A 26680-nucleotide genomic window follows, 5' to 3' on the forward strand; every position below is an offset into this window, starting at 1 on the left:
CTAAAGCTGAAACTCCAGTACTTTGGCCACCTCATGCGAAGAGTTGACTCACTGGGAAAGACTCTGATGCTGGGAGGGATTGGGGGCAGGAGGCGAAGGGGATGACAGAGGATGAAATGGCTGGATGGCATCACTGACTCGATGGACGTGAGTCTGAGTGAACTCCGGGAGTTGGTGATGGACAGGGAGGCCTGGCGTGCAGCGATTCATGGGGTCACAGAGAGTCGGACACGACTGAGCGGCTGAACTGAACTGAACTGACTTTGTTAAAGTGGTAACAGTAGAGATGATGAAAATTAGTTACATTTGGGATATATCCTAAAAAGAAAACCAGTGCCTCTTGATGGATTGGATGTAGGGTGTGAAGGAAAGAAATGAATTGAAGATGATGAAGTTGACCACAGTTTTGGAAATGAGCAACTAGGTTGAACCAGATGAAGGTTATTTAATTTAATTTCATACATTTCAACGTAATGGAAGAATGCGATTGCCATCTACTAAGATGGAGAAGAGTGTGGCAGGAGGGGAGGATGTCTTCAGTCCTCCCAATGGAGTAGGCTGGTGGAGGTGACTGTGGAGTTCAGGACATCTGAACCAGGTGTTTAAATCCAGGAGCCTGGATCTTCATCAGGGCTGTGCTTGCAGAGAGAGGAAGTCAAGCTCTGAACCCTAGGGTGCTCTGACATTTAAGAAGGAGAGAAGAGGAGAAAACTAGCAAAGGCCACTGGGAAGAAATGATGAAAGAGGCAGGGCAGGAGAAAACCCAGGCAAGTGTCAAACCCTGTCAAGAAGCAGCCAAGGAGAGTGTGTGTGAAGAGCCTCCTTACTCTTCCCTGAACAGGAGAGGCTTGTTCACACCGAGGACTTTTGTACTTTGCTGGATTGCTCTTTCCACCCATCTCCTAGCTCATTCTCTTTCCCCAACTATAGACCTATACTTACATGTCACCTTCTGGGTGAGGCTTGGCCCTGAACAGCCTGTGTCTAACGAAGACAGTTGCCTGGTATCTGGCTGGTAGATAGTATTTGGTGAGTGAATGGTGAAGATATAACGCTTTTGATGGAAGCAGAAGTTGAGGTGAAAATGTGTTAAAGCCTTGCACTCAGAGTGTGGTGTGATTTATCGACCAGCAGGGTAGACTTCCCCTGGGAGCTTATTAGAAATGCAGGATCCTGGGCCCTACCCCAGACCTACAGAATCACACAGCACTTAACAAGATCCTAAATGATTTATTTAGACATGAAGACTTGCACTCAACCCTATTTTTGTGTTTGGAAGAGGACAATTGGGTATACTCTGAATAGCAGCAATTCAATATAAGAGGTTAAACCTATGAAAATCTGAAGAGTCTATAGTTCCTTCTGTATGTAATCAGTTGTCATCATATGATTTTAAAAAATTGTGAGAAGAAGCTTTCAAGAATACTTTATAAGCTATCCAAGTGATTTCTGAGCTTTATTTTAAATTGACCTGAGCTAGGAGTGAATATTGGAGAAGGCAATGGCACCCCACTCCAGTACTCTTGCCTGGAAAATCCCATGGACAGAGGAGCCTGGTAGGCTGCAGTCCATGGGGTCGCTGGTCCGACTCCACTTTCACTTTTTACTTTCCTGCATTGGAGAAGAAAATGGCAACCCGCTCCAGTGTTCTTGCCTGGAGAATCCCAGGGACGGGGGAGCCTGGTGGGCTGCCGTCTCTGGGGTCGCACAGAGTCAGACACAACTGAAGCGACTTAGCAGCAGCAGCAGCAGCAGCAGGAGTGAATATAAAATGCACAGCATCAGGTACATGATATACAGTTTTGATTGAATTAATGCTAATTCTGTTTTCTGTGTTTTAAAAAAAAATCCTGCTATATTTAATATGATATAACTGTGCATCGTGATTTATATGGTCCTCAGAATGTAAATGCATGGTTTTTCTTTAAAGTGAGTAATGGACTAAGTTTATTGGGTCTTGCTGCTTCTCTTATAGAAATTTGATTCTGTAAGTGGTGTTTTTAACCTGGGATTATTCATACTCTGCAGGCAGATGGCTGCCACCCTTTAATCTCTCATATTTCTATTTGGCTGAGATAAACACTTGATGTTCTTTTAATACTCAGACCTTGGGTTTATTTTAGTCTGAGAGAGAAAAAATAATATATATACTATGAGTTTTCTTACAGTAATACTTCCTTTTTATTTTTTTTTTTTAAGACTGCTGAATATTGTTTTTCCTAAATACCAAGCATGCCCACTTTGCAGTTTAGAGTAAGTCCTTTATTTTATAGGTCATTGGTTTAGGATAAGAAGCTTGCTAGGAACTTTTAATAGGGCAGTCCACTTTATTCTATTACAACATCACAGTTTTAGAAAAATAGATTTGCTCGCCGTTCCTCATGTGCACATTTACTACATATCCGTCTGAATTCAGAGAGCCTGGTGAGCTGCTGTCTGTGGGGTTGCACAGAGTTGGACACAACTGAAGCGACTTAGCAGCAGCAGCAACAGAGTAGTAAGACAGGAAGTGGTGTTAAACTGTGCAGATCAAAAACAATACAATATAAATTCATGCATATTTTTGCATGCATAAGATATGGGAGTACACTTCTGGATGTAGGTTTATCTTTGTCTCTTTACTCAGTTCAAATCCTTGATGGAAATTGATCAGCAGTGAAGGGGTTCCATCATTTGTTACTGGACACAGGAGGCAGGGCCCTGAGTTTGTTTTCTAACCCTGGTGAGCCTTTTCACTTTTCCTTTTAGAGTTTGTTTTTGTTTTATAGCCTTTAAAATAGGGATAATTAAGCATATCCTCTGTTCGTTTGTCTAGTTATTTGGAAAAACAACTATAAAATTATTTATACATATTGTATTTCTCTTTTGAAAAAAAAATCACCTCATTCTTCAAATCTTGCTGAAGCTTCAACATAGTAGGAAAACTGAATTCTAGATTGGTAAAACTTTCTTACAGAGCAAGGATTGACATTTTCTCTAAAAACCCAGATAGTAGATATTTTAGGCTAGGAGCCACGTGGGCTCCGCTGCTATAGTGCGGGAGCAGCTATGGACAACATGTCAACGAATGGACGGGGCTGTGTGCCAAGCAAACTTTATTTATGGACATTGAAATTTGGATTTCATAAAATTCTCATGTATCATGAAATATCATTCTTCTTTTCATGATTTTCAGCCAGTTAAAACTGTAAAAATCTATTCTTAGTGTTTAGGCCATGCAAAAGCAGAGAGCAGGCCTAATTGGGCTGGTGGGCAGATCTCTGTGATAAGGAAGAAGACCTGGCTATATCAACTGTAGTCACTTATTTAAGTACTGATCTTTTTTTTTTTTTTTTTTGCATATGATTTTTAAAAAATTGAAGCATAGTTGATTTACAGTGCTGTATTAGTTTCAGCTGTACAAGAAAGAAAAATCTGAAAAAGAATATATGTGTATGCTGCTGCTGTTAAGTCACTTCAGTCGTGTCCGACTCTGTGTGACCCCATAGACAGCAGCCCACCAGGCTCCTCCGTCCATGGGATTTTCCAGGCAAAGAGTACTGGAGTGGGGTGTCATTGCCTTCTCCAATATATGTGTATATTCTCTTTCAAATTCTGTTCCATTATAGGTTATTACAAGATATTGAATATAGTTCCCTGTGCTATCCAATCGGACTTTGTTGTTTATCTGTTTCATGTATAGTTGTGTGTTTCTGTTAATCCCAAACTCTTGATTTATGCCCCCCAACCCTTGCTTTTCTTTTTGGAAAACCATGTTTGTTTCCCATGTCTCAGAATCTGTTTTCTGTCTTTAAATATGCTCATTTGTATCTTTTTTTTTTTAGATTCCTTATATAAGTGATAACAGCTTCCCAGGTGGTGCTAGTGGTAAAGAGCCCACCTGCCAATGCAAGAAATGTAAGAGACGTGGGTTCAGTCCCTGGTTTGGGAAGATCCCCTGGAGGAGGAAGTGGCAACCTACTCCAGTGTTCTTGCCTGGAGAATCCTGTGGACAGAGGAGCCTAGCAGGCTATAGTCCATGGGGTCACACAGAGTCAGGCATGACTGAAGTGGCTTAGCACGTGTAACTGATACTATATGGTGTTTGTCTTTCTCAACTTACTTAGTATGATAAACTCTAGGTCCATCCATATTGCTGGCTGTGGCATTATATTATTCTTTGTAATGCCTGAGTGGCTCAGTGATCAGTGCAAAGAAATAGAGGAAAAAATAGAATGGGAAAGACTAGAGATCTCTTCAAGAAAATTAGAGAATCTAAGGGAACATTTCATGCAAAGATGGGCTCAATAAAGGATAGAAATGGTATGGACCTAACAGAAGCAGAAGGTATTAAGAAGAGGTGGCAAGAATACACAGAGGAACTGTACAAAAAGATCTTCATGACCCAGATAATCACAATGGTGTGATCACTCACCTAGAGCCAGACATACTAGAATGTGAAGTCAAGTGGGCCTTAGGAAGCATCATGACAAACAAAGCTAGTAGAGGTGATGGAATTCCAATTGAGCTATTTCAAATCCTAAAAGATGATGCTGTGAGAGTGCTGCACTCAGTATGCCAGCAAATTTGGAGAACTCAGCAGTGGCCACAGGACTGGAAAAGGTCAGTTTTCATTCCAATCGCAAAGAAGGGCAATGCCAAGGAATGTTCAAACTATCGCACAATTGCACTCATCTCACATGCTAGTAAAGTAACGCTCAAAATTCTCCAAGCCAGGCTTCAGCAATACATGAACCATGAACTTCCAGATGTTCAAGCTGGTTTTAGAAAAGGCAGAAGAACCAGAGATCAAATTGCCAACATCCGCTGGATCATTGAAAAAGCAAGAGAGTTCCAGAAAAACATCTATTTCTGCTTTATTGACTATGCCAAAACCTTTGACTGTGTGGGATCACAATAAACTGTGGAAAATTTTGAAAGAGATGGGAATACCAAACCACCTGACCTGCCTCTTGAGAAATTTGTATGCAGGTCAGGAAGCAACAGTTAGAACTGGACATGGAACAACAGACTGGTTCCAAATAGGAAAAGGAGTACGTCAAGGCTGTATATTGTCACCCTGCTTATTTAGCTTATATGTAGAGTACATCATGAAAAATGTTGGGCTGGATGAAGCACAAGCTAGAATCAAGATTGCTGGGAGAAATATCAATAACCTCAGATATGCAGATGACACCACCCTTATGGCAGAAATTGAAGAAGAACTAAAGAGCCTCTTGATGAAAGTGAAAGAGGAGAGTGAAAAAGTTGGCTTAAAATTCAACATTCAAAAAACTAAGATCATGGCATCCGGTCCCATCACTTCATGGCAAATAGATGGGGAAACAGTGGAAACAGTGGCAGACTTTATTTTGTGGGGCTCCAAACCACTGTAGATGGTGACTGCAGCCATGAAATTAAAAGATGATTACTGCTTGGAAGGAAAGTTATGACCAACCTAGACAGCATATTGAAAAGCAGAGACATTACTTTGCCAACAAAGGTCCCATCTAGTCAAGGCTGTGGTTTTTCCAGTAGTCATGTATGGATGTGAGAGTTGGACTATAAGGAAAGCTGAGTGCCGAAGAATTGATGCTTTTGAACTGTGGTGTTGGAGAAGACTCTTGAGAGTCCGTTGGACTGCAAGGAGATCCAACCAGTCCATTCTGAAGGAGATCAGTCCTGGGTGTTCATTGGAAGGACTGATATTGAAGCTGAAACTCCAATACTTTGGCCACCTGATGCAAAGAACAGACTCATTTGAAAAGACCCTGATGCAGGGATTGAAGGCAGGAGGAGAAAGGGATGACAGAGGATGAGATGGTTGGATGGCATCACCAAGTCAATGGACATGAGTTTGGGTAAACTCCGGGAGTTGGAGATGGACAGGGAGGCCCGGAGTGCTGCAATTCGTGGGGTCACAAAGAGTCAGACATGACTGAACAACTGAACTGAACTGAACTGAATGCCTGAGTAATAGTCCATTGTGTATATATACAACATCTTTATCTCTTCATCTGTTGATGGACATTTAGGTTGCTTCCATGTCTTGACTATTGTAAATAGTGCTACTATGAACCTTGGGGTGCATGTATCTTTTAAAATTAGAGTTTCCATTTTTCCTGGATATATGCCCAGGAGTAATTTTGCTGGATCTTATTACCACTCTGTTGTTAGGGTTTTTGTTGTTGTTGGAGAAACCTCCATGCTGTTGTTTGTAGTGTGTATACCAATTTACATTTCCACCAACAGTGTAGGAGAGTTCCTTTTCTCCATATCCTCTTCTAAATTTGCATTTGTCTGCATATGGTTTTGGGTTTTCTCTCTTAGGTCAGGATTTGTATCCTTGTTGTCTTTCTTTTTTATTAAGGAGAAGGTTGTCCAGGTTGCAGTGAAAACATTGCTGAATGAGAACTTGCGTTCTGGGCCGTTGTTTTCATTCATGTTAATATTATAATTGTGGGACTGAAAAGAATCTTGTCACCTCTCATACATGACCTAGGGCAAGACTTCGGGTGAGTCATTTCAGAATGCTAGCTGTTTCAGAATGTGCTCTGTTTCATCATGTTCTAAGGGATGATGATTACATTAGTGACCATCTCTGTACATTGTCCTTTAAAAATAGTATGAAGAGCATAGTGGTTTGGGGGGTGCTGTGCTGTGTGTGCTTAGTCACTCAGTCATATCCAACTCTTCGTGACTCCATAGACTGTAGCCTGCCAGGCTCCTCTGTTCATGGGAATTCTCAGGGCAAGAATACTAGAGTGGGTTGCCATGCCCTCCTCCAGGGCATCTTCCCAATCCAGGCGTATAACCCAGGTCTCCCTCATTGCAGATGGCTTCTTTACTGTCTGAGCCGCCAGGGAAGCCCAAGAATACTGGAATGGGTAGCCTATCACTTCTTCAGGGGATCTTCCCAACCTAGGAATGGAACCGGGGTTTCCTGCGTTGCAGGCAGATTCTTTACCAGCTGAGCTACCAAGGAAGCCCTTGGGAGTGGTAGTGGATAGCATCTGATTGAATCCATTTTAATATTTCTTTTACTTACTGAACAAAAGAACACATTCTCTCTCTAAACACAAAGTGAGAAATCTGAAAGCTTTGATGACTTGTTCAAAAAGTAAAGTCCATTATAAAGTAAAAGAATTATGGGAATATTCACTCAATTTTATTTTTATTCTGATCTACAAATAGTAGAGGTAATCGAAGTGCAGTGGATATCAATCAGATGGGGATTTTTCTTTGCTCCGGTGAATTCTTTTGTCAGCCAATTTGATGGTATCTGCAGGCACCATCTTACACTGATGTGCTCCAGGGTCTCTTTAGAATGAAACCGATGGGAAACAGCCTGTCAGTGTCACCTGGGAAGTGGGGAAACTAAACTGTGACAGCTAGAAAGTGATTCATTCCCATTCGTTTGCTATCAGTTCAGGATCTGAATGAAGGAAGGAAAAAGGGAAAAAGACAGTAGTAATAACAGGAAAGAAAAGTTTCAAAGTCATTGGATTTTTGCCCTTGACCCAGATAGCTAACATACTTACTTCTGTGAAATATAAGTTATGTCAGTAAAATATGGTGTTTTGATAGAGTGAGAAGTATTCCAGCTTTATTTTGTGTCTGCACCTCAACTGCTCAACAATACCCAATTTTTGGCATCTGAATTCCATAATACAGTTGGTTTGAAGGACAAAAACCTACAAAAATTACCAGGAAATCATACCGATGTTTAATGCCACATGTGTTTTCATTGGCAGTTTTAAAATGAATGAGAGGGAAATCACTAACTAAAAATCTATGGTTTAGGACAGTTGAAGACAGAATGTTACATTTATATGGCTTTTACTATAGAGAAAGGAGAGACTTCCCTGATGGTCCAGTGGTTAAGACTCTACGCTTCTAGTAGGGGGCGAGGGTTTGATCCCTGGGCAGGGAACTAAGATCCCACATGCTGTGCAGTGTGGCCAAATAAAGCAGTCAAAAGACTATAGTATAGAGCCTCATAATAATGTTGTGGAAGTTGAAACTCCAATACTTTGGGTATCTGGTGCGAATAGCCGGCTCATTGGAAAAGACCCTGATGCTGGGAAAGATGGAAGGCAAAAGGAGAAGAGGGCGGTAGAGGATAAGATGGTTGGATATCATCACCAATTCAATGGACATGAACTTGGGAAAACTATGAGAGATAGTGAGGGACAGGGAGGCCTGGTGTGCTGCAGTCGTTGGGGTCACAAAGAGTTGGACGTGACTTAGCGATTGAACAACAACAAAAGCAATGCTATGAGAAATTAGGGTTATTAGTGTTTTGAGTGTGAGGCAAGCAAAACGCACAGTGACTTTGTTGTACACCACCAACACAGTGGGCAACAGCATGACCAGAATGGGCTGGATACAATGCTACAGGTAGATCAGAGCTTCTCAAAGTGTCATCCCAGAACCCTGGGGGTCTCCAGGACTCCTGCCATTCCACCAGGTCAAACATACTTTTATAATAATAACAAACTGTTATTTTCCTTTTTATAAATGTTCATCTCTCAAAGAGAGTACAGTGCCATTTTATATTAGAGACTTGAGCATCCTTGGATTTTGCCATCTGCAGAGGTCCTAAAACCCATCCCTGTGGATTCCAAGGATAACTCTATACAGAAGAGTTTTACAGAGGCTACATAATGTGTTACAATGTCTTTGTTCTCATGCCCAGCAGACTATATGCTAGTGAGTTATCTTGGGTTTTAAAATTTTCTCAGTTTTAATTCTTAAGATGATAAATACAGATAAAACCCACATAAACACAAGAAATTTAAGAGTTTAAAAGGGTCCTAAGGCAAAAAAGAAAATTTGAAAACAGTTGTTTGAGATGGATTGCTAAGCCTAGTAGAATTGTGGTTTCATTTAATGCCAAAAACACCTCTAGCAGGCAGGTTCTGTTATCACCCTCATTGAGCATATGAAGTGACTAAGGCCTGGAAAGGTTCATATCGTGCCGAAGGTCACATAAGTAGTAAGTTGCGAGATCTGAATGTGATCGCAGGTTTATACTACTTAATTCTTCTGCTGACTGTGCCACCAGACACGATGCGCCTCTCAGAGAAGCACCAGGAATGGAATGGCCTATATTTGACACTAATGTTTCAGAAGAAGAACTAACTTCTAAGAACCTCGGTGCTCCTGCTGGGCCCCAGAATATAGAAAGAAAGATTCTCCTTCTGGACGGTGTAGAGCAGAGACCACATTTCTGTTGAGTCCAACCAACAAGTGTGTTTGATTTGTCTTGTACAGTATGAAAAATCAAACAATTAGGTGTCATTTTTGTAATCTGGGAGTTTTCATTGAAAAAACAAGTTCAGGTTGCAGGCTAAACTGAAAAATCGAAAAAAAAAAACCAACAAAACCCAACTCGACTGGAATGGTATTGCCACAGGGCTGCAGTCAATTACAGATTATGTCAGCTGTTTTTTGTCTTTTTTTTTTTACATGAAGCACGTGCACTCTAGTTTGCCACAGACCTCACCACCCCATAGATCATGACCTCCTTTATGTTACCTATTTTAGGTGTTGGATTGGTGATGTCTGGGGATGTTCTGTCTTCTCCATAATGTTTATAGCCAGTCCGTTCTTAACTTACTTAAAAATATATTGACAGTAAAAGGGAAACAATACATCCCACTCTGAGCATCGCAATCTGGTTGTAGTAAAGACCTCACTGACAGTGCTGAACAGACAACAAGTTGCTTTTTTCCTTACTAAAGCCTGAAATTCTGATTCATTTAAAGAATAAGGATCTGCCAGTGAATTAACATTTATTTTTAAATGTGCAGCCCTTTCTTTTTTAAGTGTAATAGTGAAATAAGCACATTACACTCATTGCCCTCATTTGATGTTTATTTTAGTAATGTCTATTGTCCTCATCATTATCATGTCTGGACCCTTTATGAAACTTAAAATGTTTCTGTGCACGTTAGATCAGTCATTTGAAAGAATTTGAGATTGTCAACTAAAGGACTTCATTAGCCTGGGCATTTGGACAAAATTATTAAATTTCAAATTCTTAAAATATCTCACCATTTCAGCAGTGCCTATCAGCCATTATCATAATTTTAAATATATATCTGTTTGTGTTTTCCTTCCTTTGCTTCACCCCAGACTCTCAGTGTCATAAAGCTGACAATTGTATCTACTTGCTCACAATGTGCATTCTTTGCCTGGAACGGCATTTAGCACATAATACCATTAAATAATGGAATGAATAAATGAGCAAATATACAAATACACCAGTTGTGTATATGATAAATGTATTCTTCTCTAGCACCAAGAATTACATTAAAAGATTTTCAGTGAAAATTGTTATGCTTCCTAATTTGAGGACTAAATTGGGGAGATGTGTATTTCTTAATTTCCACGTAAATATGTATTCGGAAGTGCCTCTGTGGATATATGTATTTTTCCTTTTCTATTTCGAATAGCTCCCCCTTTTCCTGATGCAAGGTCAGGAGGAAATTTATTTATCTATCCAGCTAAGAATAAGATGCACCTTGAGACCTGGATGCAAGATGAGACTGCTGAACTCGAAAGTTCATCAGGGACTCCCACATACTAAAGGACACTCTTTCTGTGTTTGGAAGGGGCCGAGTTACTCATCCATTAGAAAAGTCTCATGTGTAGCTTTTAGGCAGTGTTCTCCAAAGAGGGCATCTAGCTCTTAACCTATTGCTGAAAGAGAAATAGCATTGTCTATTAATACTACTGGAACTAAAGATGAATAGTGAATTGGCCTTGATCTGACAGCGAGTTTGACTTTGATAGCTCATCCCTTAAAAAAGGTTCTTTTATATTTATGAAAAAAAGGCATGACGTCAAGCTGGGTGGGATGGGGGGCGGTTGATATCAATATTTAAGAGCAAACTTGTAGGGCTTCCAAAAAAAAAAAAAAGCCCTTTGTGTGAACTTTTTTTTTTTACATGCATAACTAATTAGCTTAGGTTATTATAAGCAGGGCTGCTGTGATGAAGTTTCCGGTGGTGTCTCGGGACACCTTGTTTATAGTGCTTTCTCTATGCCAGTCTACGAATTGGAGTTACAGAAAGTAGAGGGAACGAATAGTCTACTGTTTCTTGTTGGATTGGGGCCACCTAAAACGTGGTTATGCTGGAAATGCTAGAATATAATCACTATCAGGTGAGCTTTATTCTTATATTCAGTCTCTGAAATGTAATTCATAAATTGAGTGTTTCACCTTTTCGTGTTATTGTAGTAGACACACAGTTTTCACTTGGTACGTGTCTTCCTATTTAATGTTGTTTATTATTTGATGCCATAAGCAGTAATCCAATGTAGTTTTGAACAGAGTAAATATTAGTAGGATTTTTTTCCCTCTTGTGCATGGCTGTATTCTCCCCATGACTCCTATTCTTAGCTCATAAGAATAAATTGTGTTTCTCAAGGAAAAAGTGACTATATTGAGTATCATTGATTTTGTTTAAAAGCTTCGTATTCTCTATTAATGTCTTATGAGAAACAAGGTGAAAATATACTGGTGGCTTAATATACATGCCTTTAAAAACATATCCAAAAAGAAAAAACAAACAAACACATCTGTGGAAGTGTTTTTTGTGTTTGAAAGAAACTACTTCATGTGGAACTGCTTTTTATGTTGAGTTTAAGATCTTAATTAAAATGTTGAATACTCATGTCCCAATGAAAGTGGGAAGAATTAATCTGCAACTGGTGGATTTAATCATCAGAATGTTTCTGTTTATGTTCTACAACCATTTTATAGTTGTTTCTAAAGGAGGTGTTTTTTTTTTTAAAAACAAAACAGAAAGCTATTATATTTGCCAAAGAAAACTGAAATAAGTTATACACCTTCTTCTAGATTATTGTTTTGATCTTAATAAACTCTTTCAGATATGTGTTAGAAAATGTTTACCCTACAGATGGTTGCAGATTTTTGGCTATTATGCATGAGAAGAAGGGCACAAGGTTTTAAAGAGATGGACTGTTAATTAGCAGGGAAATGAAACCAGGCAGAGTATTAACCCAAATCCGAAGAGTTAGCCTTTAAACTTCAGTAATAGCAAAATCCATTAGCACAGTGCCTGGTACCTAACAGGGGCTTAATAATCTATTCTGTTAACGGACTGGCCTGTCTCATGCTTGTGCCTGAAAAGAAGAGCCGTCCAAAACTCACCAATAACGGCACTTTCTTCTCTTCCCTCCATGGCTATGTTCAGGTGCAGACCCACCTCGAAAACCCCACCAAGTACCACATACAGCAAGCCCAAAGGCAGCAGGTAAAGCAGTACCTTTCTACCACTTTAGCAAATAAACATGCCAACCAAGTCCTGAGCTTGCCATGTCCAAACCAGCCTGGCGACCATGTCATGCCACCAGTGCCGGGGAGCAGCGCACCCAACAGCCCCATGGCTATGCTTACACTTAACTCCAACTGTGAAAAAGAGGTAATTCATGTCTCCTCCCCTCTCCTTTCTCTTACACTGAATGACTGTCTGTTGGATCTCCCTCCTGCACTTGACTGTGGACTCTAGTCTGTCCGCGTGGCCACCTTCACCGGCCTTTGTCCCAGACTCCCCATGCTAGCTGTCATCCTCTAGCCTCTTGTCCCTGTCACTGTCACTGGGTTATTGGGTTATGGCTCCAGGCAGGGGACTTGGCCCCCTCGGAGCAGAACCCGGAGGCGAGGACCCTTTTTCTCCTATCCCGTTTCCGCTTGTTAGCTGAGTGTTCTCTTCCATGCCTTTCCATTTACAAAGCGTTGAAAATGCAGGGAGAGAAGGGAAGGTGGAAAAGGGATAGTAAAAATAGAAAAGGTGTCGGACAGGCAGTTTAGAAGTTCCGCTTGCTGTGAATGTCTGGAATATTATTTTTATTTCTTCCTGAGCTGGAAAGGAAAAACAAAAAAAGCACAGGGTGTGCATGGCTGGATTGAAAGAATATATAGTACATGAGAATCTAACAGAAAAGCAGAGATTTCCTTGCTGGGTGAATTCGGTTTCCTTAATAAATTGCTGCTGCTGGTGAAAGCTGCTTTTTATAAAGGCTGGGTTGGAGACAAGACTCAAATATACCTCAAAGCTAATTGTGGCACCAAAATTTGAAGCATACCTAAAAGGCAAGTTGTGATTTAATGCCTGTTATTTCCAAATTATGAGATGATGAGCATCATTTTAATGGAGTTTGATTGTCCTCTGAAATGTTCACGTGATTTCAGAGGTAACCCTTCTGAAGTTTGGTTGATTTTAATTTCTAGAGGGACTAAGTCTTCTCCCTTTTGCCCAAACCAACCATCTTATTTTTCTCTGTCCATGCTTGTCATCTGTCAGACTGATTTGATGGAAGTTCTTCCTTCATTATTTCATTTCTTGGTCACATTCCACTTTACTGGAGAGCTTAGTTCATCTTGTTGCTACACCATCAACCTCATGTGAAAATGTCACTGAACAGTCATTTGCAAATCCAAGTCATGGGCTGATTTTGCTTGTGTTTTTGCAGGGATTTTATAAGTTTGAAGAGCAAAACAGGGCGGAGAGCGAATGCCCAAGTATGAACACACATTCACGAGCATCGTGCATGCAGGTACTGAATGACTCGGCAGCCCAAGGATATAACACTTTGTAATGAGGATCTATATTTGTGGCTAATCACACCTTCCTAATGACTTTGGATTTTTGCCCCCACCCCCACTGATTTTTTTTTAAAATCATTATGTCTCATGATTTAAAAACTACTAGGGAAATGATACTAAAATGCATTTTTCCCTGAGTTGCTATAAGGTGTTAAACTGTGCTAAAATACATAAATTTTAATAAATAAGATGTAAACTGCTGTACTTCATTTAGATACCATTATCAAAGTATGTTATACAAATTTATGGGTTAGCAACTTGGACAGAATATCTGTAAAACCAAGATGTGTGTATGTGTGAGATCTATATAGTTTTTTAAAATGAAATCTCATGGAAAATATTTTTGGAAACTTTATTTATTCATTTAATGATAATTCATGAATCTTTTCCCAAGCAATGAAAATTTCTTCTGTGACATCCTGTTTAATGGATATATAAATTATGTTACATCCATTTATTAATTATATTTGTATATTTTAAATGAGTGCATGGATATATAAGAGGAAGAAAAAAAATTTTTTTTTGCTTTTTATCAACATGTATGACTCTTTTCATAAGAGAACAAATTATTTAAAAAATTCTCTCACACCAAAGCCAGTAATTTCCTTTCCCTGAAAAAAAAAAAAAGATTAAACATTTACAAAGAAAGGTTGCTCGTAAGTCTTCTGGCCCATTTTCCAGTTTACCAATTCACTTCGAAAGTCATCTGTTAAACAGGACATACAATTGGTATACCTGGAAAGGAAACAGTACTGGCAGTTACTCAAAACTGACCTCCATTTATTCTTCTCTGGAGTTACTCAGTGACACTCATTTTTTGAATGTATGCTGTATGCTTGGCACTGTGAGCACTTCATATGGTTTGTCCTGAAATCTCACAAGAATCCAGTAAGGGCATAGTATTATTAACCCCATTTTACAGATTGGCACACTGTGACTCTTAAAGATGAGGGGCAGTGATCCAACCCAGAAAGTGGGAGAACCGAGATTCTGACAAGCGCCATGATGTTGAAGCCTGTCTTCTTTAACTATGGCAAAGAGGCACACAGGAGCATCCCTCTGAGTTCTGAGCTTTCACTGTGTACTTGTGAAGCACTATTAAGACCCAAGCAGGTGTTTGCATGCTCGCGCACGCACGCACACACACACACACACACAACACACACACACACACACACACATACCAAGTAGATCAAATACATAAGATGTTTACGAAGAAATGTTTTCACAGACTTGTCTTTGCAACTGCTGCAATGCACATGTAATCACTGTTGTTTATTATCATGACTGATGTTTTGGTACTTTAGAAATAAAATTGATCTAGAGGGAATGTCAGCTCCACGACTGTAATGATAACCTCGTCCTGGTGCTCTCCTCCGGGAGTGCCAAGCACACTGGCAGGCATACAAGGAGAGACTTAGTTTACAAGTCATTGTAAGGTTACTGCAGGGCTAACCAGTGGCCTGGGAGCCACAGCGCCCCCCACATCCTATGGGAACAAAGGGTTGAACAGCCATCTGTGTTTTTTTTTTTTTTCCAAGGAGGGTGTGGGAAATGTACTGGATATAAATTTAGATGAGAAAAGGAAAAGGCAGCTATCATTCAAGATGAAGTTTCCTGGTTCCTCTTTCCAGTTTAGGGCAGGCAGTTTTATATAACAATTGAAAGCATAGTTCAAACTGTGGCTCTAACCCCTCTTCGATGTGTGACTTTGGGCAAGCTGCTTCTCATGTATCTCACCTGAAAAATTGCTGTAATAATAGCACCTGTTCTGGTAGGGTTATTGTCAGGGTAAATCAGTTAGTCCATAAAAAGCCCCGAGCCCAGTGACTGGCACCTAGTAATCACTCACTATGTGCTGGTTGCATGTATCATCCTCCTCATCACCCATTAGCATTAATGGTCTTCAGTAATGTATTCCTTTGAAGAGAAAGAGGACAGTCATCTCTTAGACTCTAACTAAAGAGTGTTACTTCTTTAGATCAGGAAAGACCATGGATCTCTCTTTGGATTGCTTTGCACAGTTTTTGCTTATATCTCTCTCTCTTCCATTGCCTTTTTCCCTCAGATGGATGATGTAATTGATGACATCATTAGCCTAGAATCAAGTTATAATGAAGAAATCCTGGGCTTGATGGATCCCGCCTTGCAAATGGCAAATACGGTATTGGTGATATTTTTATTTTTCTAAAAAAAAGCTCGAGATATTATTTCCAGTGTTTTTTCCCTGTTCCTGAATTTTCAGTTTCTCTTTGCAAGTGATTCTTTGAGAAGTTAATTCATGAGGCAGAGAAATATCTCAAGATCACAGATAAATGACTCAAACATTAGAAATTAAGAATTGCTTGTGAGTTTATCAGTAACCCTATGATAAAGCTCTGCATTCCCTGGAGTCCAAGTTCACTTTCAATAACATGCTAGGTTTTCTAACTCCCATCCGCATCTGATGCCTAACTTGTATACTGCTGCCGAGGGAAATACTGTGTGTTGTGTTATTTACAGTGGTTTTCTGGTCAGCCTGAAAACATAATACACTTTTTAAAGGAGATCCCTTACTATTGACAGGTGATTAAGTGATGTTCAGTTTGCCCCATTTCAATGGCAAATTTATTCCAATTTTAGTTCATTAAGCAGGGGTCATATTTGCTCTTTTCTGTTAAGTATTCCTGTCTGCAGTTGGAGCCTTGCCTGTAGAGTTTATTTTCTTTCACTCCTTCCGTTTGCATCTTTCTTGGTTCTCGCAGGAATTCCTTGAGTCATGTTGGGATTCTCTCATTGCCCTCCATTTTAGGGTTAGGAAAGGTTAGCTTGTGTTGCCCTAGGTTATACAGGTCAGATGTGTCAGAGCTGGGACACGGTACATCTTTGAATGCCTGCTGCTGCTGCTGCTAAGTCGCTTCAGTCGTGTTTGACTCTGTGCGACCAGAGCCCATATGCGACTCTGCGCGTCCCATAGATGGCAGCCCACCAGGCTCCCCTGTCCCTGGGATTCTCCAGGCAAGAACACTGAAGTGGGTTGCCATTTCCTTCTCCAGTGCGTGAAAGTGAAGTTGCTCAGACGTGTCTGACTCTTAGTGACCCCATGGACTGCAGCCTACCAGGCTCCGATGCCCTTGGGATTTTCCAGGCAAGAGTACTGGAGTGGGGTGCCATTGCTTTCTCCGATTTGAATGCCTAGTCCCATCATTTTCTGTTTTCTATTCAAGCAATGCCATGAGATTGTCATATTCTTTAGTAATTAGTATGTTTTGGGGGGTATACTATTTTTATTAACATTTAAATTTCACCAAGAGTTCAAGAATATGCTAGCCTTCTGTTCAGATTTTTGAAATGAAAATAAAATGGACAAACAGCTTTAAGGATGCAATATATTTAAGACTGCATAATATACTCACCAGCTGGACAATCTAGGGGTGGTGTAACTATACACTTAGGAGACAAGCCCTGGAAGTGGAGGAAGAACCTACCATTCAGGACTAAACAGAGGACTCTGGTTGCTGACAGAATCTCCCCTTGACTTCAGGCTTGACACAAACCGAGCAAATCTATCAGTATTGCTGATAGATTTGACACACTTGACACACACTCACATGATACAAACCATCGAGTTCAGGACAGTTACAGGATAGATTGGCCAGAGCTGGTTCGGATTGTGGAGCCAGTCTGAAGCAAGCAAGATTGGTTGGAGGATAGAGTCATCTTTTAAAAACCACTAATTTATGGGGTCGCAAAGAGTCGGACACAACTGAGAGACTGAACTGAACTGAACTGAATTTCTACACAAGTTCCTAAGATGCTTTTCCTAAACAGGGTAGTAATTGGTTTTTAAAAGAGTAACTTCCATGGTGGTAAAAAGGGTGAAAGGGAGTTGTTGGCTAGTGGTTATAGAAATTCAGATTTGCAAGATGAAAAAGTTCTGGAGATGTGCTACCCAACAGTGTGAATACACTTAACACAATGGAACTGTACACTTAAAAATAATTAAAAATGGTGAATTTTAAATCATATTTTTTTAACCACAGAATTTTTTTTAAAGACTAAATTCCAGTGATAAATTTCCTGGGCAAGGGAATGTAGTAGCTTTTACTTATTTATACCAAAATCCCTAGAAAACCAATTTTTTATAGTTACGTTTTCTTTTCTATCTTGATCCAGTCCTTTAAGTCACCTTCTTGAAGTCTTGAGGAGTAAGACTCCCCTCAAAACCTCTGAGTTTTTTCTAGATTGTTTAGTTTTGTCAATTTACTGCCCGTTTAAACTCACCCCCTATTTTGAAAGAACTAAATATTATTTCTAACAAATGTTTCCTTGCCAAACTCGTCCCACCCTCTCTCAGCCCTGGGTCAGCTTCTGTGGAACCCTCTTACTTTCAGCTTTATGCATCCGTGAGGCAGACTGTGCCTGTCAGTAGTCAGAATCCTAGGACGAACAGGAGCAAAAACCTTGGAGGAGCTTGCGCTCAGGAGTTTATAATTTTTACATATAATTTTTACATATACCCATGGGGTCGCTAGGAGTCGGACACGACTGAGCGACTTCACTTTCACTTTTCACTTTCATGCATTGGAGAAGGAAATGACAACCCACTCCAGTGTTCTTGCCTGGAGAATCCCAGGGATGGGGGGAGCCTGGTGGGCTGCCGTCTATGGGGTCGCACAGAGTCGGACACGACTGAAGCCACTTGGCAGCAGCAGCAGCAGCAAGTCATTTCAGAAGAACTTTGCTGACAAGGGTGGTAATTTTCCAGTGGCATCAAATGGATACCTGTGCATACTCAGGAGAACTATAGGATTGACATGATTCTTTTAAATTATTCTTTTTTGAAAAATTTTCCCCAGTGATGAGGACCTCAGATGTCATCTGATCTAACCTAGTACTCACTGCCTGAATTTCCTCTTGCACATCCTTTGTATTCCCCTTCAAAATATCAGGCTTTCAGCTTCTTGAAAGCTTCCAAATCTACACTCACAAGTGAAGCAGTGTAACACAGTGGTTGGGAGTTAAGGATTTACTGTCAGACCTGGATTCAAATCCTAAGTCTGCCGTTTACAGCCTGGCCTTGCACATTACTTGGTTTCTTGAAGTCCTCCATTTCCTTATTTGTAAAATGAAACTGATCATTGTTTCTCCTTGACATGGTCATCTCCTAAATTATGAATTGTTGTTGTTTAGTCATTGAGTCCTTTCCAACTCTTTTGTGACCCCACGGACTGTAGCCCACCAGGCTCCTCTGTCCATGGGATTTCCCAGACAAGAGTAGTGAATTGGGTTGCCATTTCCTTCTCCAGGGGATCTTCCCAACCCAGGGATCAGACCCCTGTCTCCTGCATTGGCAGGCAGGCTCTTTACCACTAGCCCCCTGGGAAACCCTAAAGTATGTACAGCATTTAGCATTGGAAACATAGCTTGTTCTCAACAATGTCTAAATTATTATATATAATTTATTATAGTTTAAATAATTTTGATAGTATTTTATCCAGGTGATATTCACTCAGCACCTGTAATATGCCAAGTCTACATTAGAATAATATCATATTCAATAATGGAAATATTTCTCATAGTGAGTCTCTCTGTGGATGTGGATCCCAGTTTGCCCCGTGGAGAACTTGTCCTTGTGACAACCCTCTGAAGACATGACCTTTAGACTGAATACCCGTGTCTCCTCGGTCAGTCTACGCTGGAGTAGATATCCTAGTCCGATTGCTCCTGAACTCACTTTAAGATTGATTTAGCCTTTATTAGATGCCTCATAGAAGAAGGCAATGGCACTCCACTCCAGTACTCTTGCCTGGAAAATCCCAGGGACAGAGGAGCCTGGGGGCTGCAGTCCGTGGGGTCGCTAGGAGTCGGACACGACTGAGCGACTTCACTTTGACTTTTCACTTTCATGCATTGGAGAAGGAAATGGCAACCCACTCCAGCGTTCTTGCCTGGAGAATCCCAGGGACGGGGGAGCCTGGTGGGCTGCCGTCTGTGGGGTCACAGAGAGTTGGACACGACTGAAGCGACTTAGCAGCAGCAGCAGATGCCTCACATGTGACCAGTGCTGGGTGAGGTGCTATGGATGCAGATGAGTCAGGTCTCCTCCCTGGTCTCACTGGGCTTACAAGTTTAGAAAAGGAGACCACTTCAGACTTTGAATGGAGAAGGATAATTCAGAAGCAGAGAGACCATCTCAGGGGAGTCCGCAGATAAGAAAGAATCCCCAGGGCAGATTTTAATTAATCCCCAGTCAAGAGAAGAGTAACCTGCAGCGCCCTCAGGGGGCACTGACCTTGTCCTGGTCCCCATTTCTCTTCTGTGTTCTCCACATCAGAGCTTTCCCGCAAGAAACTATTTCGGCATTTTACAACTGGCAGAAAGGCACGGTAACACAGAAGGTAGGAACACAGACTCTCAGCCAGACATCTGAGTTCAGTACATACTCTGGAGTGAGTTATTTGTCTTTGCCTCACTTTCCTTCACTGGAAAATGGGGATAATAATAGCATCTAAAACAAGAGAACCTATGCCATCACTAAATGTTAGTTACTAGCTCTTATTCTTGATAAAATTGGGTTTTAATTGTTAGAATTAAATAATAGAACCAACTACAACTTACTAACATTTTAATGTTTTCCCCACAGTGAAGTTTAAACTTAATATTCTTTATGTTGGGCTTTTTTTTTCCTTTTAGTTGGTTCTTTGAAATGGTCTATTTCAAGTTAACTATTTTAAAAAATAAAGTGGAAGGAACACTTAGAGAGGAAACTATCCTAGAGAGGAAACTATCCTAAGGGAATTGGAGTCTAGAAATAACTATTCTGAGAGCACAAGGGCCCTCTTGTACCATCGCAAACAAAGAATAAAAGTCCCAGTTTACTTCTGCTTACAGAACTTAATTGATATTCAGAGAAGGGGACCATCCAGGGAGAGAAAAAATAATAACATTTTGCAATTATCATTTACTTGGAAAAATATTCATTTTGGTGGAGCAGAACATGGAAAAACTCGATTCAGACAAAGTTTAGGGAACATACACACACGTGTCTGCCTTCTCTTTATTTGTCCTAATTGGACTGTGTCTTTTACTGTCCAAGGTACAGCTCATGCACTGAAAGTGAAATCTTGTCCATCAGGTTAATGTGCTGGATAAAAACCCCGCAAAGACACAATATATTCATATTAACAGAAGGTGTGCTTGCTCTTCCTTAGCTTTAAAAGTGTTATTTTGACCTAGTAATGAAGTTACCTGTGTTTATGGGGGAATTTTTCAAAATGAGAAAGGGAACCACTGAATCTTTTCCTAAATTTGCATGGCTAGGAGACTGATTTTTAATTAGAAATCCATATTATTTTAATCAGCCTCCCTTTGAGTAGCTTTCATAAGTAACAGCTGTTAATATAAAGAGGCTAAGCCATCATTTAGAGCAGTCTTTCAACCTTGGTACTGTTGACATTTGGGATGGATAATCCTTTGTTGTGGAGACTGTCTTGTCTGTTGTAGGATGTTTAGCAGGATCCCTGGCTTTTACCCACTGGGGGCCATTCACACCTTGCCATCTCACAGTGACAACTCAGAATGTCTCGAGATAGTGACAAATGTCCCCTGGGGAAAAGGGGCAAAATCACCCCAGTGGAAAAAGATTTGGAATATGGAGTAGTCACTTGAGCCACACATATCCCCTCATTTCTGTGCTTAGATCTGCATTGCAATCCACGGGATGTTTGGTAATTCATGTGGCAGATAGTTCTGTTAATCAAAGTGAAAATTAGTTTGACTGCCCAAAAACTGTGACTTCCCTGGTGGCTCAGACAGTAAAGAGGCTGCCAGCAAGGCACGAGACCCAGGTTCGATCCCTGGGTCAGGAAGTTCCCTTGGAGAAAGGAATGGTAATCCATTCCAGTATTGTTGCCTGGAGAATCCCCATAGACAGAGGAGCCTGGCTAGCTGCAGTCCATGGTGTCACAAAGAGTGGACATGACTGAGGGAAAAAACCGTAGACAAAGAATATACTTTCAGGAAAACCTCATCGGACATGAATTTGAGCCACTTTGAGAAATAGAGAAGGACAGGGAAGCCTGATGTTCTGCAGTCCATGGGGTTGCAAAGGGTTGGATACAACTGAGTGACTGGACAATGAAACATAGTTTATCAGTCACTTTAAAAGCAGGTACTCTGTTTCACTTGTGCGTGCCTCTTCAGTCATGTTCGACTCTTTGTGACCCCCATGGACTGTATGTAGCCTGCCAGGCTCCCCTGTCCCTGGAATTTTCCAGGCAAGAATACTGGATTGGGTTGCCTTTCCCTTCATCTGGGGATCTTCCCCACCCAGAGATCAAACTCGCATCTCCTGCGTCTCCTGCATTGGCAGGCAGATTCTTTATCACTGCACCACCTGTTTCACCCACTTTATCTTGTTTACTTTTTACAAAACCCTGTGAGATGGGTGATATGACTGCTACTTTTCAGAGAGGGACATCTCACCTCACAGAGTTGAATATCATTTGGCATGTCAGAGGCAGCTTCTAACCTGAGTCACTGGTTCCTTAGCCCAGGATGTAAATGACTGCACCATTCATTTGTAAATTTGAGTACCCACAGTTAGTGAGCAACTGGGTTTTTATTTGCTCAGGTTCATTTGGAGATTAACTGAAAATTGCAGTTTTGATTATTGGTTATTTGATTATTGAAAATTATCAGCAGGTTGATCCTGCTCTCCTCCCAATAATACGATTAACATGCAATGTGAACCTCCTATCAGAAACCTGCACTCAGAGCAATACCTTGATGTTCCTTTTTGTAAAGTCAGCATGATAAGTTACAAAGATTGCCTTCTAACCTCTGTGCCTGGCTCAGAGTAGGCACCCACAAAATTAAGTTTTCCTCAGCAAAATATCCCAGCAGGCTCTATGATGCCCACTCCTAACCAGCAAGATTGGAAAAGCTGCCGAAGCGAGAAATCTTTTCAAGAACTCTCCAGAGGGTTATAAGCTGCTTTTTCAACTGGAAGTAATGATGTTTGACCTCAGTGGAGTGCCCAATAAGGCGTCTTGTTCCAAAGATTTTAATTCATCTCTCTTTTTGGTCAGCCCTGCTGTCAGTCCACACAGTCTTCTCTGTAGTTTTTAACCCCTACTCAATCCATTTCTCAGAGAAGGCGATGGCACCCCACTCCAGTACTCTTGCCTGGAGAATCCCAGGAACAGGGAAGCCTGGTGGGCTGCCGTCTATGGGGTCGCACAGAGTCGGACTCGACTGAAGCCACTTGGCAGCAGCAGCAGCAATCCATTTCTTTCTGAGTTCTCCCCGCTTGCACCCGACTTGCCCATCCCTCTCTCTCTCTCCCCCACTCTTCTGTGTGTGTCTCTCTTCCTGTTTCCACCCGCCCCCTTGTGTCTTTCTTTGTCTTATCTCCAGTTTTCAATTCTTTCACCCTCTCTTTCTCTTTTTGTGAGTCTGCATTTATTAAGTATATGTACACATAACATCTTCCTTTAGATTGTGGTTAGAAAATATATTCTTATCCTGGAGAAGTTGATAATAGAACATATCTGTTCAGGATCGATCCAGTGATAACTTAGAGGTTTTTTTAAAGTTAGTTGTGTTTATCACTTGCCTATTATTTATTCCTAACAAATTATCATAATAACACAGTTGCATGCTTTGCACACAGTTTGCACATGTGATCTTTATTTCTCAAGCCATGGAAATAAGTGTTTTTAGCTTGTGGCATTGAATCTCAAGTCACATTATTGGTTTATTAATACCAGATGAAAGTGAAAGTGAAGTCGCTCAGTCGTGTCCGACTCTTTGCGACCCCATGGACTGTAGCCTACCAGGCTCCTCCCTCCATGGGATTCTCCAGGCAAGGGTACTGGAGTGGGGTGCCATTTCCTTCTCCAAGGGATCTTCCTGACCCAGGGATCGAACCCGGGTCTCCTGCATTCCAGGCAGACGCTTTAACCTCTGAGCCACCAGGGAAGCCCATTAATACCAGATAGTTCTTCCCAAATCTGAAATTCTAGAAGGACAGGAAGATAACTTGAGCAAACTCCAATAGACAGTGGAAGACAGGGAAGCCTGAAGTGCTGCAGTCCATGGGGTCTCAAAGAGTCAGACATGACTGAGCGACTGAGCAACAATAAAGGAGGAGGATAAAGATACCAGCTTTATAACTTTTGACTCTCTGACTCTACAGTGCTATATCGAGACATTTGAGCCTCTTTCACTTTGCTGTATTAAGTTGGACAGGAATAAAACTAAACACAGGGCAAGGCTGACCTGAGAAGATGACCTGTTTCATATTAAACCACTAAGACAGCTAGTAATCATAGTCATTTTTTTATCAGTTCCTTAGCTAGAGGCCCTTGAAATATGGTTCAAGGGCATTTTACATTATCACATTTTCATATGTATACGTATAGTGAGATATGTGTAATCCATTTCATATGCATAATTTAGATGCTGTCTTCACAAAGGAACAAAAGACTGAATGGAGAAGAGAGATGTGCTCTGCTGATCTGTCTGTTCGAACAGCCCCCAACCCCTAGAGCAAGTGTCATATTAACCTGTTGGAAAACATCTTCTTCTCTGCAGTCTTCCCCCATCTCTCTATCTAGGGATTTAGCTCATAGAGTGTTTATTTAGAAGTCATGACAGGAATATGATACCTGGTGGCTCCCAATGAGAGGAAACACATTTGATTCTATCTTTATTTCATGGTATCTTTTAATCTGTATGTTAGTGGTTATTTGAAAGAATGACACATGCTATATTGTGATATAGCCTCTACCAGGTACATCTGCATTACTGAGTATTTTAATCATACTTAAATGCTACTACATTTACTTTTCTCAGATTAGAGTAAAATTCAGAGTGTATAGTCAAGTAAAGGAAGGGCTTAAAGACATAAACTCTCACCTGGTAATGATAGTTTCAGAAATTATTCAAGTTGAGCTGGAAATGGGAAGTTTCTGCTGTGGAAGTAGTGAGATCACTTAACTGTTTTCCAGCAATTAATACTTAGACCTTTATTTCAGGGAGTGGGAAAAGGAAATGTCTTGGATCTCATATGTTTATAAAACTGAGTATATCAAACTCATAGCAGAGAGCTAGTCACAGGGAAATGTATACGTACAAAGGGAAGTCATTGTTGGGATAAAACAGATTCACTGCTTGAAAATATTCAGTTCAGAACAAGAGACAAACACTCTTAAGCTCGTTTGGAAAGGCTCAATATTTCTTTTTTTTTTTTTAAGTGTTAACATTTTGTTCTTTTATGAAAGTCAGTGGGCTCCCTCTTGTGGCTCTGTGAAAGATTTCAGTTTCAAGGAAAATACCTTTTTAGTATAATAGTAAGGATATCATTTCTTTTCCAATAAGAAAACACTTTTCATTACTTTTCTTTGTAGAGAGAGAGAGGAAGAAAAGGAAGGAAGAAAGTTGACTTTGATGCAAAACCTGACTTGGCTACAAAGCTATGCCACATAGAACATGACTTATAATAATAATAGACAATGTTTACTGAACATCTACCATAAGCTACTAGATGCTATAGATAATGAGTTCACCACATTATCCTTGGTCTCAATGCTCATGATACACCTATCAGATGGGTTGTATACTGATTTGATGTGTGTGAGATTCTGCCTCCTTTCCTGTCTCTAAGGGAACCCCTAAGGAGACCATATACCTGCGAATGGGTGAAATGGCAAACGTCTCATTTCCTGTATTAACAAATATTTTTTACATGAAATCATTTCTTTTTTTAAAATCAGTTTTTTTGGAGTATAGTTGCTTTACAATGCTGTGTTGGTTTCTGCTGTGCCGCACAGTGAAGCGGCTGCCCACGTCCCTATGTCTGCTGCCTTTGGGACTTCCGTGCCATTCAGGTCACCACAGTGTGTTGGGTAGAGTTCCCTGTGCTCCTCAGCATGATGTTCTCATTGGTTTTCTGTTTTATACGTAGTATCAATGATGTATGTATGTGAATACAGTCTGGAATAGGATAAGGGTTTTAGCTGACTAATTTAGGAATCGTTCAATGATTCATTTCCATGACTGTTTTTTTCTCTTTCCAGTTACCTGTCTCTGGAAACTTGATTGACCTTTATGGAAATCAAGGCCTGCCACCCCCAGGCCTCACCATCAGTAACTCCTGCCCAGCCAACCTTCCCAACATAAAAAGGGAGCTCACAGGTAAATTCTCAGCAAACGTGCCTCTCACTGGAGGTTTTCTGTTCGTGTTTTGTTCAGCAAAGTTATCCAAGTAGTGATCTCCAGAACTATTTCCAACTCACACACTTATGTTTTTAGGTCTGTGCAGTGGTTAAGACATTGAGCTATGTTTTAGCATGGGGTTTTTATACTTGAAAATCCTGGTTTCCAGTATTACTTGAGATGCTGGGAATCGGGTCCCCGTTCCTCCGTGACTGCCATCATTGAGTCTGTGGCCGCTGTCCCCTTTGGGGTGAGAGCAGAACACTCCCAGTCTGGATTTTTCCTGGCCCTTAGTAGCATTTGAGTTTGAGAACTCTGATCTGAATTTTCCTTTGACACACGTTCAGACCCACAGTTGGGACAGACTGAGGACATGTTTCTTACTTCTTAAGATGCTTCCTGTTACTTTTGCTCTATAATGTGCAAAAGATTCACTCACAGAGTGAAAAAATAATTTATCAAATGGAGCAATGGGTATCGTTTGCTCTTGAGGCAAGTGTGAAATTAACCTGTTTCCCTCATTTTTGTTTAACGCTTTAGGGAAGGCATTTTACCATTAAAACACGATGAAACTGCATTAGAACTGGCATTCTACCCTGCTGGATTTTATGGCCTTCAGCTCATCCGAACCCTTTTTATTATTTGATCCTTGTATCCTACAGGATTCGGTGAATAGACTGAGACTATGGAATATAGATTTGGTGCAAAAAAAAAAAAATTCCTCTTGTATTCAGGCGTATCTTTGAAAGAACAAAAACAAAAGTTCAGAAAATTGTGGCAGGAGAAAGACATTTAAAAAAAAGACATTGATTTGGTTTTTAAAAAGATGATTAATACATAAAAACCATCAAAAGCCAACAA

At 40.6% G+C, this 26680-nt stretch overlaps 1 protein-coding gene across 7 annotated transcripts in view; it reads left to right on the forward strand.

Annotated features, from left to right (window-relative positions):
* MITF (microphthalmia-associated transcription factor) overlaps positions 1-26680 on the forward strand; it is a 228457-nt gene that overhangs the window by 181451 nt on the left and 20326 nt on the right. For 6 of the 7 annotated variants that reach the window (XM_010861986.1, XM_010861987.1, XM_010861991.1 and 3 more), the window contains 4 exons: positions 12207-12434; positions 13486-13569; positions 15687-15782; positions 25681-25798. In XM_010861986.1, the coding sequence (XP_010860288.1) occupies positions 12207-12434; positions 13486-13569; positions 15687-15782; positions 25681-25798 (526 nt within the window). The remainder of the gene's footprint in view (positions 1-12206; positions 12435-13485; positions 13570-15686; positions 15783-25680; positions 25799-26680) is intronic. The other variant, XM_010861990.1, reaches the window with a different exon arrangement.

The sequence above is a fragment of the Bison bison genome, unplaced genomic scaffold, assembly GCF_000754665.1.
Source record: "Bison bison bison isolate TAMUID 2011002044 unplaced genomic scaffold, Bison_UMD1.0 scf7180017864474, whole genome shotgun sequence".
NCBI classification, from domain to species: Eukaryota; Metazoa; Chordata; class Mammalia; order Artiodactyla; family Bovidae; genus Bison; species Bison bison.